At 37.3% G+C, this 15272-nt stretch overlaps 1 protein-coding gene across 5 annotated transcripts in view; it reads left to right on the top strand.

Annotated features, from left to right (window-relative positions):
• Positions 1 to 15272, top strand: part of RAP1GAP2 (RAP1 GTPase activating protein 2) — a 684483-nt gene that overhangs the window by 597168 nt on the left and 72043 nt on the right. For all 5 annotated transcript variants that reach the window (XM_063449836.1, XM_063449818.1, XM_063449826.1 and 2 more), the window contains 4 exons: positions 5057 to 5089; positions 7006 to 7212; positions 8110 to 8213; positions 14934 to 15012. In XM_063449836.1, coding sequence (XP_063305906.1) covers positions 5057 to 5089; positions 7006 to 7212; positions 8110 to 8213; positions 14934 to 15012 — 423 coding nt within the window. The remainder of the gene's footprint in view (positions 1 to 5056; positions 5090 to 7005; positions 7213 to 8109; positions 8214 to 14933; positions 15013 to 15272) is intronic.

Raw genomic sequence — 15272 nt, 5'->3', positions numbered from 1 at the left:
AATTATTGGGGTGTGGTAGATAAAATGTTTAGAAATGTTTTGCAATATTTCATACAGGGTGTCAAATGTTAATGCAGAGGCAAAAGAAAAAGATATATATTTTTTCAATAAAAAGGCAGTGGTTACATTGCTGCCTTGTAACAATTCTAGTGGCTGTCTAGAGACACTGAACGCTCCCCATAGAGATGCATTGATTCAAAGCACCTCTACGAGGATATGCTGATTGGCGCAGCACAGTGTTTTGCCGAGCATGCACAGTAGCCTCCCAATGCTTCCCAGTGGGGAAGCAATGAGTTGTCTAAGATCATTGAGATTGATGATTTCAGCCAAGGAGACAGGGCAGCCATGGAGAGGCCAGCATGGTGTGATAAGAAAGGTAAGTAAAATGTGCCTATTTACTTCACACAGGGGGAGAGGGGGCGTACACCTAAACAGTTATCAGGCCACTAATGCGTTAGGAATGCATGTTTGTATTCCTAATGCAGGGCCGGCGCCACCTGTAAGGCGACCTAGGCAGCCGCCTAGGGCGCACCTTAGCAGGGGGCGCCGGATCCCTGTGCCGTGTTTGAGTGACCGGCAGGAGGGAGGTGCAGAGCGCTCCTTCCTGCCGGTCTCTCAATGTAGCATGGCCGGGCGGCGCGGAACACGGGACAGGAACCTCTGTTTCCTGTACCCGGCCGCTGGCGGAATGACAGGAAGTGCTCACTCAGTGTGCACTTCCCTTCAGTCCGCCGGCGGCCGGGTACAGGAAACAGAAGTTCCTGTCCTGCGTTCCGCGCCGCCCAGCCACGCTACATAGGCAGGAAGAAAGAGGAGGGTAAGGACCATTAGGGGAGGGGAGGGGGGGGAAGCAAGGACCATTAGGGGAGGGGGGAGCAAGGACCATTAGGGGAGGGGGAGGAGCAAGGACCATTAGGGGAGGGGGGAGCAAAGACCATTAGGGGATGGGGGGAGCAAGGGCCATTAGGGGAGGGGAGGGGGAGTAAGGACCATTAGGGGAGGGGAGGGGAGGGGGGAGTAAGGACCATTAGGGGAGGGGAGGGGAGGGGGGAGTAAGGATCATTAGGGGAGGGGAGGGGAGGGGGGAGTAAGGACCATTGAGGGGGAGTAAGGACCATTAGGGGAGGGGGGAGAGCAAGGACCATTAGGGTAGGGGAGGGGGTAAGGACCACTAAGGGGTTTGGGAGAGGAAGGACCACTAAGGGGGGGAAGGACCACCAAAGGGGGTAAGGAGGGAGGACCACTAAGGAGAGGGGAGGAGGGTAAGGATTACTAAGGGGGGGGGAGAGGGTAATGACCACGGGGGGGGGGGGAGATTACCACTAAGGGGGTGGGGGGAGGAGGGGGAAGGTTTACTAAGGGGTTTGGGAGAGGGAGGACCACTAAAGGGTTTGGGAGAGGGAGGACCACTAAGGGGAGGGATGGAGGACCACTAAGGGGGAGAGGGGGGAGTGAGAAGACCACCAAGGGGGGACTGCAGAGAGACAGGGGGCCAAGGGAGAGCACTAAGGGACAGAAGGGGAGAACACGGAGGGACAGGAGGGAAGGGGACATCAATAATTGACAGGAGGGGAGAGCACTATGAAAATGTTTTAAAAAAAATAAAGAGCTGCTCCCCTCTCAGTCCCTATCCTACCCCTAAAACCTTCTCTTTTACACTACACACACACAGAAACATACAATGCATTCCTACTCACACACAGACACACCCGAAACACACAATGCATCCCTTACATTCACACAAACACTCATTCTCTTACACACAGAAACAACATGCATCTCTTACACAATCAATGCACCCCTTACATACACAGAAACACACCTTGCACCCCTTACACACACATTCACACACAGAAACATAAAATGCATTCATTACATGCAAACACACACTGCATCCCCTATAAACACACTACATCCCTTACACAAATTGGTATCCCTATACACTACATTCTATAAGAACACACACACATTGCATCCTCTACAAAAACACATAAAACATCCCCTACACACATACACTCCACTTCCTGTGAGATAACTCATGGTGGGCCATGTAGGTATTTATCGGTGGGCATTGTAGGCATACTCACGGTCAAGCCTTGGGGGCCCAGACCTTGAGCTGTGTAAGGTGCCCTAAAAATGGAGCTGCTTCCTGTTCATTAATTTTTTTGAGCACTGTTAAAAACAGTCTCCAGAGAGCCTCTTCTACACCAGACCTGTGGAGCCAGACTGAGCCCATCATCAGCCTCTTGTCCTCATCTGGTGGTAAGTAGGCAATCCAATATATTATTAGTGGCACTAATCTCACATTAAATGGATACTATAGTCACCAGAAGCACTACAGCATAATGTAGTGGTTCTGGTGTCTATAGCCTGTGCCTGTAGGCTTTTTTAATGTAAACACACTGTCTTTTCAGATAAAAGACACTTTGTTGGCCCATATGGCAGAGCATATTTGGGGGGGGGGGGGGAGGGGAAAGGGCGGCAAAAATCCTTGCACCGGCCCTGTCCTAATGCTATAGTGTTCCTTTAATATGACTAAAGTAGGTAATAAAGGAAGCTTGCTTAGGGCATTTAAAAGGAATCTGTTGGTTTTTCTGGGAATGAAACTTCTTAAGAAGGCCACCAAATGTAAATATAATATTTTTATTGTGACGGTAATCACCATCACCAAGAGCTTATGATGGACAATTAGGTATCTGAATGATTCCTATGTTTAAGTCACCCTGTGTCCATTGTAGGTGCAGGGTGTGTGTGTAATGAGGTTGTTTGAGGTTAAATGTTAGTGTGCGCTTTTGTATTGCTAATGTTTGCAATCAACTAGGTGGATTTGGCTGTGGAGCCTGTACAGCGCCACCTGTTGGCTGCAAGGATCTAGAAACAGCTATATGCACTACCTGAATAGCAAGGCTTGCTTATTTGCATTTTCAGGTAGATTTGCATATTGCTAATTCTGCATGCAGAAGAGATATTTTCTGTTAGTTGTTGTCTTCCCCAGCCCTTTATAAATATGCTATTATGCTATTATAATTTCCTGTATATTTTGTGACATGTTTTGGTTATTTGAATTTTATTATGTTTGTCACATCAATGTCTATGTGATGAAAGTATGGGCTAGTCCCAAGAAAAATAAAGTATTGTATGTTAGTTTCATATGGAACTGGGTGTCCTGTGTGGATTTTTTGCATAATGAAAACAAGGTTCAAGCTATCACAGAGTTTACTTACAGTAAATGAGGAGAATTGACTGGGAATTGCAGAGTTTAGAGAAAAATATCTTAACACATAGCGGAATTTTAGATTTTTTTAAATTGGCTTTTATTGACTTAAATTTGCAATTCCCTGTTCCACAATCATCCATTTATTGCGTAAACCAGTTTTATGTTTTCAGTTTGAATATTGTGTCCTTTTATATATTTTGTAAATCCTTTTATTTTCAGGACAGAAATCTGTGCTTTGGCTACAGTTTTTCATTAGTAGTAATGATGTTTTCACTAGTTGCGTCAAGTCGTATATATTAAATTCTCATTGATCAAAAATAATTTTAGATAGTGATAAATTTTAGCATTGTCTTTAAGATTCAGATATCATCTCAAAATAGTGATTTCAATTTTGTATCGCCATCTAGTTTAATAAAGGTGGTATTGTCCTTTTACAATGTGTTTTACACTTTCACAATGAGAGTAAGACTGTGCCCCGTGGAGGTTTTATTTCTGTAGAAGATATAGTAAGGCATAGTGAAATAACATTCACATCTTCTCCGCAGTAAGTCTGTTTGTCATATAGTTTGTTATTTAAGCTGCTAAAGTGCTATCCCCCGTTACAAAAAGAAAAATCATTTATTCCATTGAGAATCTCATAGAAATTTGTACAGAAACAGAGATTATTTTGAATGAATTAAAATTTAACTAACAGATTTTTTTTTTTTGCTGTGCTCTGTTTTTATTATTTACATTTTTGTTTGGTTTAAAACATATACATAGACATGTGACATAGACAAATTAAATTCAAATAGTAATATTAGGTGCATAAATGACTATCATTATGACAAAAATCATTAAACATAAATTAAAACCATATAATAATAACCAAAAAAAAAACACGAACGAAAAAAATCTAAACGTACATACATTTTTTTACATTGATACAAAAGACACTAACATTGAATACCTCAAAGGTAGTGAGACACCTGTAGGAAGAACTTGTGCTGACCTTAGAAAAAATAATTTATAATAAAAGTTGTTCTAATAAAAGTTCTTATAGGGGACCAGCTTCTGGGAAGTTATAGAGAGTAGTGTTATATACCAATACCAGGTTTGTATGTAGTACACATAAGGAATTTCAGCTCTTATAATATGCAAACAAAACATCCCAGATCTTATTGTATTTTGAAATATTGCAATTGCTATAATAAATTGCTTTTTCTATTACTCTTGCTAGTTAATCTGAGCCCTTATTTCTTCTATATTGGGGGACTCCTCCTTTCTCCAATATCTAGCCATACAAAGTTTTACTGCCATTAACACATGAACGGCTGGATATAACATTGATTTAGATAGAGAAGGGAGATCAAGATGGAAAATAAACCTCTGTTGAGTTAGAGTGATATCTAGTTTCAAGTCTATACATTTTTTTTTAGTAACTTCTGATTTAGGATAATAATTACCTAAATTTTAGGCAAGAGTTTGAAAAATTCTCCAAGCCAGCTATGTTTCCATTTTTGTTTCTATGGCCTTAAATTTAAATTTCACACTGAATTCTCTTTGAATTCCAGAAAATTTAGTAAATAACCCTGTCAGCTACACAGTGATGGATAATTGTGTCAGTGGCACTTCAAATATTTGTGGGCTGCACTTCCCATAATTCTCAGCTAGTTTTTAAGCCATACATATGTGAGGGTTTAATATTCACCACTGTTTTTTATATTCCTATCTCAGCACATAATGTAGCTTGATTTGAGCATATATTATTTAGTTATTTTAATTAACAAGTGTTATAAATTATGCATAATTAATAATGAGAAATAATGTTTGTTTTATACATTTTTTTCTCTTTGACAGGATGATTACATACCGTACCCCAGCATTGATGAGGTAACTTTATTTCTATTTATCTTTTTTTTAAATAGATTTTCTTATAAACTTATTTGTCACCAGCAACATGTGTAATTGGCATGGTGCATGTGTTTTATAAAGTGCAATAAAGGTAAATATTAACATGGTCAAAGGTTCCAGTCAGAAGACTACCAGTTTCAGGAACTTATGCCAAAAAATCCAATGACTTAAATTTTCCGGTAACTATATCATGACTTTCCATTAAGTAATGGACTGAATCAAAGAGCATAATTTATTAGTTGCTATGGTGATTGCGCGATGCTTAGATATTGCCACTAAATTGCTACAACTTTGTCTTAAACTCGATATGGGTCCTTATTTACCAATGTTTGAAAACTACTTGGTCTTTACCATCAAGGCAACTTTGGAATTACTGAATAAGTTACATAGCGACAAATAATGTAAATGTTACCAGTCTGGAATTAGCTCTTGTGGCAGAGCTCCTATACTCAGCCTGAGTATCTCCTCCAAGTATTCCCTTTCCCTGGTACAGAGAAAAGGTTTATAGTTTTGGTTGCAATAACTATAAAAAATGTAGTAAAGGCAAAGAGGAGGTTTATAGTGATTGTAGCGATGATCCCAAACATCAGCCAAGGCTTGATGAAGGGTAAAGCATGAACATTCTTTATTCAGCAACAGGCCAGTTTATATACACCTGTCCCTAACAAGGGGTCATCACGGCGCACAAAACATTCCCCAGTGCCTTGGTGTCTGGATATAGCTGAATCACAACCACATAATTTAATTAACTACAAGAAACCAGGGTGCCTTACAACAGTATCCTCAAAATAAGACAATTTCCCCCAAACAGAGCATGCCAATAGGAAGCTCTTGTGTCCTGTTTGATGACCGTGGGACCAAGTACTACCCAAGTAAAGGATTTCACAAGACTGTGGCATCTCAAAATCTGATACACAGTTCTATGCTGTTTTCGGTGCCTAAACAAACCTCTTGTTAGTTCTCAATGGTAGTAGGGTTGACCAATTGAACTCCGAAATGTCCAGTAGAGTAAAGGTACAGTGTGGAAGGGACACATAGGAGATTGTAGTTCTTTTAGGGAGGTGTTGGCTGGGAGTCCTGCACCCACTGTCAACCTGCATCCACTGTCAACCAGGTCTAAAAAAACACTGCCCTGAACATGTTAAATGGCTATCAGCTGGAGGGCTTTCCTTGCTGTATTGATCAATGATACTAACTCTTGAGCTTGGAGATGAGGTACCAGTAGAGTAATATTAGTGTTTTAGCAATATTAGTATGTACATTTTACTTGCCATATGTTTCTTGCTTGACTGCTCAGTAGAGAAGCACACTGTCAGTGATGGCACGTTAGAAGTCATGTTTATACAGAATCCTTCAATAGCAAGTGTTTCCCTATAACTGTAGCCAAAATAAGGTTGCCTATCATACAGAGATTTTAACCCATGATGCATGGCATACCAAGACTGTTGTGATATAAAAGGCTCTGTAGGCTCAAGGCTACGTACAATATGAATGCCGATACCTAACCTCTTGCCATCACAAAGAGTTAAAAGATTGACACTATCCCTTTAAAAAGAAAAAAATATGTTTGCTTTTACTTAGTATTTGTAAATTTTTGTGTATTGCGCATTATCATTATTTATTATTTAATATCTTCTGCAAGTAATTAGTATTACAGCTTACTTTTATAATAGTAATATATGTTTTGAGTACGACTGAGGTATAAATAATATGCAATTTATAAAGGATAAGAACTATGTGATCTAAAACACCAGCTTGGATTGCTAAAAATACCATGAAAACTCAATTTTCTCCCATGGAAATATGTAGATGTCTTCCATATTGTAAAAGTCTCCCATGTAACATAATTATTAAATTCATAAAACATAATGTTCTCATGACTGTTTTCTCTACAGATTTTAGAGAAAGACACAGTTTACCCACTGATCATCCTGCCACAGTTTGGAGGATACTGGATAGAAGATCCTGAAAATCTAAGCACCCCAACATCTTCAGACAGTAGCATTTGTGAAGATGAAGAGCCAACAAGCCCGAGCACGTATGGTTATAAACTGGAATATAAAGGCTCTGCAAGGGCCTACAGAAAACACTTCTTGGGGAAGGTTTGTTTATTCTTATTTCAAATTATACATATTCTAATGCACTGGTGGTAATGTCTTATTATTTAAAAGATAAGTGTTTGAAAAACCCTTCCCCTGCCAAGCCTTCTTTCTTAATGCAAATTTATTTTAAACATTAACATTTCCTTGAGACCATATCAGCAGCTTTTTTTGTTGCTATTTATGGTTGTACAAATAATTTGCTTAATTCTTTATAAAGACAATATAAAAAAGTAATGATTACCGCTCAATAGGTTGAGTTTTACTATTATATAAATAAGGAATTCTGTATGGAAAAATAGTATCCTGAACGATTTTCTGAAGGTTAAAAGGACACTCCAGACCCATAAAGAACTTCAAACTTGGCAATGCGGAAGCGTAATCTCGCCATCATGAGTATGGCTGTGGTTTCAAACGAACTGGCAGCCAGTCTCTCAACTTCAGAAGAACTCAACATTTTGTACAGCCTGTCATATTTTATAACGCAAAGTGCTCCTACCTAAAGTAAAATTAGATGTAAATATCTTCACAGCACACAATCCTGATTCAGATTTCTGAGCAATTGAAGAGAAATTGTTTGTTTTTCGGTAGTTAATGCTTTTTTGAGATAAGGTGGTTCTGGGCTTGAATATATGTGTATACACCTAACAGCTGGTAACCCAGTAAATCCTGAGAATTGTTATATAAATCCATCGGAAATATATTGCAACTCACCTCCTTCTCTCAAAAAAACAAGACAGGTTGGTGTAAATCAAGCTCATATATCAATCGGCTTCATTCTAACTGCATGTAGGATAACAAAACTAGAATTCCGTAATGCCGTGTACCCATTACAGAAAAGTCAATCTTCTATCTTGTGCATGTCTGAATAACCATGAATTATTTTCACTCTCATCCTAGGATCATCTCAATTTTTACTGCACTGCAAGTAGCTTGGGAAACCTAATCCTATCTATTAAATGGGAAGAAGCTGACAGCATTGAATATTTGAGAATTATACTCAGGTGTGCATAATAAGTACCATAATCCTTGAACATTTCTTCAGCATTGATGCAACATTCTTATGTCTGCTTCAAAATATATTTTATAAACTTATGTTATGGCTTACTGTATATCATTTTAAAGAAGAACTGATTTTTTTTTCTCAAAAAATAGGTCTTCTAATTCTCACCCCAACATTTACTGGACTTATATATGGAGAGAATTGAAAATATAAAAATATGTTATTTCCCTGATCTCAACATGTATAGGAAGCAAACTCTCTAACACGCCAAGTGATCTCCTATTGATGTCACTCCTGGCAGACCTCTCCAAAACCCATAGATATTTAGCCTTTCATATCTAGCAGGTCTCATGTTGATAGGAAGAAAATGGGCGGCAATCACACCACCAGTGATACCTGACGCTCTTAATCTAAAATCCTTAATTTGTCAATATGAAAGCTGGATTAGGGTAGTTACGAACACTAGGGGCTTCTAGGAAGAAGCAGGGGACATCTGGTCAACTAAATCTAACCTCAATAGTTTTTTTTGACCCACTAAGCCATGTTGAGCTTCTGATCCATCAGCTGTGCTCGCCTAGAGAACCAACATGTATCAGTTGCCTTCAAATGTCTGTGGTTGACTTGTTTTACCTGCAATCTACATACATGACTTGATAAACTTGAAATTCATGTATGCTTCCTGATTGCCACTGTACAATGAGCTGCTTCTTGACTCGCCCGCCCCTCTTCCCCTTCTTACCTATCCTCTTTCTACCTTACTTATTTTTTGTACGTTCATCACTTTTATTTTTCTATTTCTCCCTTTTCCTGCTACAAAGGAGCGTAATGATATTCAGTAAATATCACAATACTGTATAAAACTTTCCGTAACTCACACATTTGACATCATTCTGTATAACATTGTTTTTCTGCAGTCATTTCCCCAATACTTTGTATTGTGAACTACAATCTGCTATGTTGTAGCATATGCTCCTATATGAAACTGTTTTAAAAAAATGCATACATTTGATAAAATGGCGAAAAAACAAAGAAAAAAATGAGCCGAAAATGGACACTGGTATAACATTATATATTTTAAAAAGTGACAGTGCTGTTTTTTTATTTTAATTTTGCTGCACGATCTTTGATTCAGAAGCCGAATAAGCTTCCCAAATGATTAATACTGTGAGGAATGTTTCCAAGTGATTTATTAGCGTCTATGAGAATTTTTGTAGATAAATCACTTGGAAATTTTTCTAGCAGTATTGATTAATTTGGAAAGCTTTGTAAATTGAGGCCTTTGTCATATTGAGATCTTTCTCCTTGAAATGTCCTAGAAATGACAACACCATTTTCTCACTTCTTACAGTAGATTTATGTTTAGAAGACTGATTTTTAATTTTCATAGTGGTTTCACTAACAAACCACATTCCAAAAGGGCACTTTAGATGATATATCACAAATGAAGAATGTTGTGTGTAAAATATCTTACCCTGAACTGTTTGACAGTTCTGCTAAAATAAAACACATTTCTATTGAGAAAATAACACATGTAGAGAGAAAAGTTCCAAACTTTCAAACTTCTGAATATGAGGATATTTATTCTTTAAAATGTTTTTTTTTCCCCATACAATTTTATTTAAGGGTGTATACGTGAGATATAAGACAACCTCCACCCCCCAAGAAAAATAAAATAAAAAAAAAACAGAATTGCAACATTAAACTAGCATAATTTTAAAGAATAAAAGCACAATTTTAATAATTGTATGTGTTCGGAACAGCTTCACTTGAGAGTAAGGGCATTTAGAATTTTCAGTATATTTCGGTAACTTTGTTCAAGACGTGTCAATAAAATCCCCTCATTATTTCAATTCTTTAGAACATTCTGTTTTTAAAATTATACAATTTATTCTAAGTATATTAATTTATGTTGAAGCAATGTTTTCATATTATATGAGAAATATTTTCCTGCACAAACTAAATAAAAGGTCCCCTATTTGAATTCAACCAGTCTATATCCTAAATATCATATTACACCAACTTAAACACGCAACGTGTTCCTGTTTCATCTCTGAGGAATACGTAGTTGTGGTGTATCTATTTCAATTGTGCTTGGAATATTTAATGACCATGTAATAACCTGTTTTGGATCATGTGATATTGTTTGGATCATTTCAATATTCAGAATTGGGAACTCCGTACCACACTTGATAAAGACTAAACAGAAGCCATATTCCATAGTGACTATCTTTGAGTTGTAAATATTATCTTCCAAAACTGAACTTCTATGCATGCCTGATCTTCTGTGTGGACAGTATAACCAAAATTCTTGCTAAATGATACCTTTTAATGCCAGGTATAATGTATTTTTTAAATTCATTATTATTATTATTATTATTTTGCAATGCAAAGATTTACAATTAGACTTATCACGCACCAATGTATGTTCTTTTTAAAGGACATTAGCTTGTAAATGTATAAATTGGGAGAAACATCTATTTAAAAATAGGTCTTTCTTTCACCTGCCAATCAATTATTTGGGATAGACCTCCCACAGCTTGTATAGCAACCGCAGCACATGTATTGTATATGCTATGGAAACTCTCTATCTCTACAATGCTAGGGTCAGCTAAGGAGATGCTGTCATGCTGGCAATGAAGTTAGTGTGTTGGCATCACAGAGGTGGTTTGGTCTGCTTGGAAAAGCATCCCCAAGCAGAACAGATCAGTGACAGTTATGAAGATGTTACTAAAGTTTGAAAATGGCCATGCTAGAAGACAGGGTAGGATGGGTTCAAATTCCCTTTAACTGCTTCTTTGCTCCTAAGAAGAACTGTCACAGTTATAATTTAGATAGTATATAATATATTCATTCTAGTAACCAATGGGCTGGATAATTGGTACTTCATTTTAATAACGCCTGTTTTCACTTTAAGTAATGGTTGTCCAAATTGTGATCTGCCACATGTTGCTGAACTACAACTTGCATGATTCTCTGGCTATTTATTTCATTTAAACAATCATGGGAGTTGTAGTTCAGCAACATCTGAACCGTGGTACTCTTTATATAGAAAAGACAGGGAAGGCAAGAAAGGGGGAGGGGTGGCCCTGTATGTGAAGGATAGCATAAAATCTAGCCTAATAAAGGTTAGTGAGACGAACATAGAGTCAATTTGGGTTACGTTAGAATTTGGTAATCACACAGTAGTTCGTGTAGGTGTGATTTATAGGCCCCCAGGACAAATTGAAGAGTTAGATAATCTACTAGTTGAAGAAATAGCTAAAATGACAATGAAGGGGGAAGTTATCACCATGGGTGACTTTAATCTTCCTGATGTAAATTGGAAAACAAAAATAGCTACTTGTGCTAGAAGCACACAAATTCTAAACTCCCTACTGGGATTGACTCTAAAACAAGTCGTTGAGGAGCCAACTCGTAAAGAGGCCATACTAGATTTAGTGTTAACAAATGGAGATTTGGTATCAGATATTACTGTAGGTGAAAGTTTAGGATCCAGTGATCATCAGTCAGTGTGGTTTAATATAAGAACAGTGACTGAGTCACACCACACAAAAACAAAAGTTTTAGACTTTAGAAAAACAGACTTTTCTAAAATTAGAATATGTGTAAAGGAGTCATTATCAGACTGGAGCAACTTAAATGGAGTCCAAAATAAATGGGATTATTTAAAAGCTGCACTACTGAAGGCAACAGAAAGTTGCATTAGGCTTGTCAGTAAAAGCAAAAAATTCAAGAAGCCACTGTGGTACTCCGCAGATGTGGCCAAAATAGTAAAAAACAAAAAGTTAGCATTTAGTAATTATAAAAAAAAACAGAATGAGGAAGACAGAATGACCTATAAGATTAGGCAGAAAGAGGCTAAGCAAGTTATAAGAGCTTCCAAATCACACACAGAAGATAAAATAGCACAGTCAGTAAAAAAGGGGGACAAAACTTTTTTTAGATACATAAATGAGAAAAGAAAAGTAAAACAAGGATTAGTTAGATTAAAAACAAAAGAAGGAAGGTATGTAGATGAGGATAAAGGTCTAGCTGACTGCCTCAATGAATATTTTTGTTCGGTATTTACAGCTGAAAATGAAGGAAAGGGACCTCTGTTAAAAAAAAGGATAAATGAGTCATTTATTACACGTGAGTTTACAGAGGAAGAGGTTCTATTTCAACTGTCAAAAGTAAAGACAAATAAGTCAATGGGACCTGATGGAATACACCCAAAGCTATTAAAAGAGCTTAGTGGTGTACTAGCAAAACCTTTAACAGATTTATTTAACCAATCATTGTTAACAGGAGTAGTCCCAGAAGATTGGAAGTTAGCGAATGTTGTGCCCATTCACAAGAAAGGTAATAGGGAGGAGTCGGGCAACTATAGGCCAGTAAGCCTTACTTCAGTAGTGGGGAAAGTGATGGAAACCATGTTAAAGGATAGGATTGTTGAACATCTAAAAACACATGGATTCCAAGATCAGAGACAACATGGGTTTACTTCAGGGAGATCATGCCAAACTAATCTTATTGATTTTTTTGATTAGGTAACTAAAATTATAGATCAGGGTGGTGCAGTAGACATTGCTTACCTAGATTTCAGTAAGGCTTTTGACACTGTTGCACATAGAAGGCTTATCAATAAACTGCAATCTTTGAGTTTGGATTCCAATATTGTTGAATGGGTAAGGCAGTGGCTGAGTGACAGGCAACAGAGGGTTGTAGTCAATGGAGTATATTCGAAGCTTGGGCTTGTCACCAGTGGGGTACCTCAGGGATCTGTACTTGGACCCATTCTCTTTAATATTTTTATTAGTGATATTGCAGAAGGTCTTGATGGTAAGGTGTGTCTTTTTGCGGATGATACTAAGATATGTAACAGGGTTGATGTTCCAGGAGGGATAAGCCAAATGGAAAATGATTTAGGTAAACTAGAAAAATGGTCAGAGTTGTGGCAACTGACATTTAATGTGGATAAGTGCAAGATAATGCATCTTGGACGTAAAAACCCAAGGGCAGAGTACAGAATATTTGATAGAGTCCTAACCTCAACATCTGAGGAAAGGGATTTAGGGGTGATTATTTCTGAGGACTTAAAGGTAGGCAGACAATGTAATAGAGCAGCAGGAAATGCTAGCAGAATGCTTGGTTGTATAGGGAGAGGTATTAGCAGTAGAAAGAGGGAAGTGCTCATGCCATTGTACAGAACACTGGTGAGACCTCACTTGGAGTACTGTACACAGTACTGGAGACCATATCTTCAGAAGGATATTGATACCTTAGAGAGAGTTCAAAGAAGGGCTACTAAACTGGTTCATGGATTGCAGGATAAAACTTACCAGGAAAGGTTAAAGGATCTTAACATGTATAGCTTGGTGGAAAGACGAGACAGGGGGGATATGATAGAAACATTTAAATACACAAAGGGAATCAACACAGTAAAAGAGGAGACTATATTTAAAAGAAGAAAAACTACCACAACCAGAGGACATAGACTAAAATTAGAAGGACAAAGGTTTAAAAATAATATCAGGAAGTATTACTTTACTGAGAGGGTAGTGGATGCATGGAATAGCCTTCCAGCTGAAGTGGTAGAGGTTAACACAGTAAAGGAGTTTAAGCATGCGTGGGATAGGCATAAGGCTATCCTAACTATAAGATAATGCCAGGGACTAATGAAAGTATTTAGAAAACTGGGCAGACTAGATGGGCCGAATGGTTCTTATCTGCCGTCACATTCTATGTTTCTATGTTTCTATGTTTCTATGTGGTTTAAGCAAATACAGAGTGTATCCCATAAGCTTCTATAAACATATTACACAAAAAAAAAAAAAAAAAATGAATGAAACTGCCAGAATAAGTTAACTGAAGACTGAGATGTGGTTCTGTCAGCATGTGACTTTATTTTGTGAATAGAGCTTTTGAAATCTATACTGCATACAACTATGTCACATTCTCCCTCATAGAAATCTATGTGGGAACCCAATTTGTGTAATTTTTAAACCTGCATTGCCAGGTTTAACCCCTTAAGGACCAAACTTCTGGAATAAAAGGGAATCATGACGTGTCACACACGTCATGTGTCCTTAAGGGGTTAATTAGTGAATTCAAAGTGAATCACAAATTTAAGGCCAGTTGACTTAGACAAGTTTTCCATCTTCACTTTAAAATGCTCACCTTAGTAAATACACCTGTTAATGCTCTGTAGGCCCTAAAGCCTTCCAGTGAAATTCTGGATTCTCACATGTGAATGTGACTAACACAAGATCTGATATGGGAATATTACTGCGCAATCACTTATGTAAAATATGTTTACTTTACTATTCCATCGCTCATTTAGCTGTCTTCTCCTTTATTCCCTTCTCTTTCCACTCCTTATTCTATTACCAATTCTCATTTCTGCATTTGGCAGGCCACTTTCCTACTTGTTCAAATTTACTTTGAATTTTAAAACTATCCATTTGAAAGTTCTTTTTTTTTTTTTTTTATTGACGTTGCTTTCATTGCATAGTTTTATGGAAATGTAAATTCCCTTTCATGTATGTCCATTTAGAACACAAGAGTTTTTATTTTGTAAAATGTTACTTACCTGCTGAACTTTTTGTGCAGTTTTATCATTTCATCCACCTCAGTCTGACATCTAGAATTAAATATGGCTTCTATAATTATGATATTGCTTTATCTTTACACATTTATCTATTATTTTTTTTAGAAATTATTTCTGTTGTCACTGTTTCAGGTCCAAAGCAAAAACACTACATGAACGAATACCACTGTCTGGATTTAGTAAGCTCCCCAGCATTCCTCAAATTGCAAAGGTAAGCAGTACAGACATAATAAGCTCTGCGAGGGCTTAGGGACACAACCATTAAATATCAGCTGTCTCTTGTCACATAGCCATGGGCATAACCTTTATTTTTCTATATATATTAAATCCCTTATAGTATATTTATAGACTCAAGGTGAATAGCTTTATCCTTATTTTTTTAATGTGCTGTGGAAATAAAAAATAATTAATATGTATCTCATCATTCGACAAAATGATTTAAAAAAAATAAATATACAAAAAAAAAAAAAT

Source organism: Pelobates fuscus, chromosome 1, assembly GCF_036172605.1.
Source record: "Pelobates fuscus isolate aPelFus1 chromosome 1, aPelFus1.pri, whole genome shotgun sequence".
Taxonomy (NCBI): Eukaryota; Metazoa; Chordata; class Amphibia; order Anura; family Pelobatidae; genus Pelobates; species Pelobates fuscus.
This window is presented reverse-complemented; position numbering and strand designations above follow the sequence as displayed.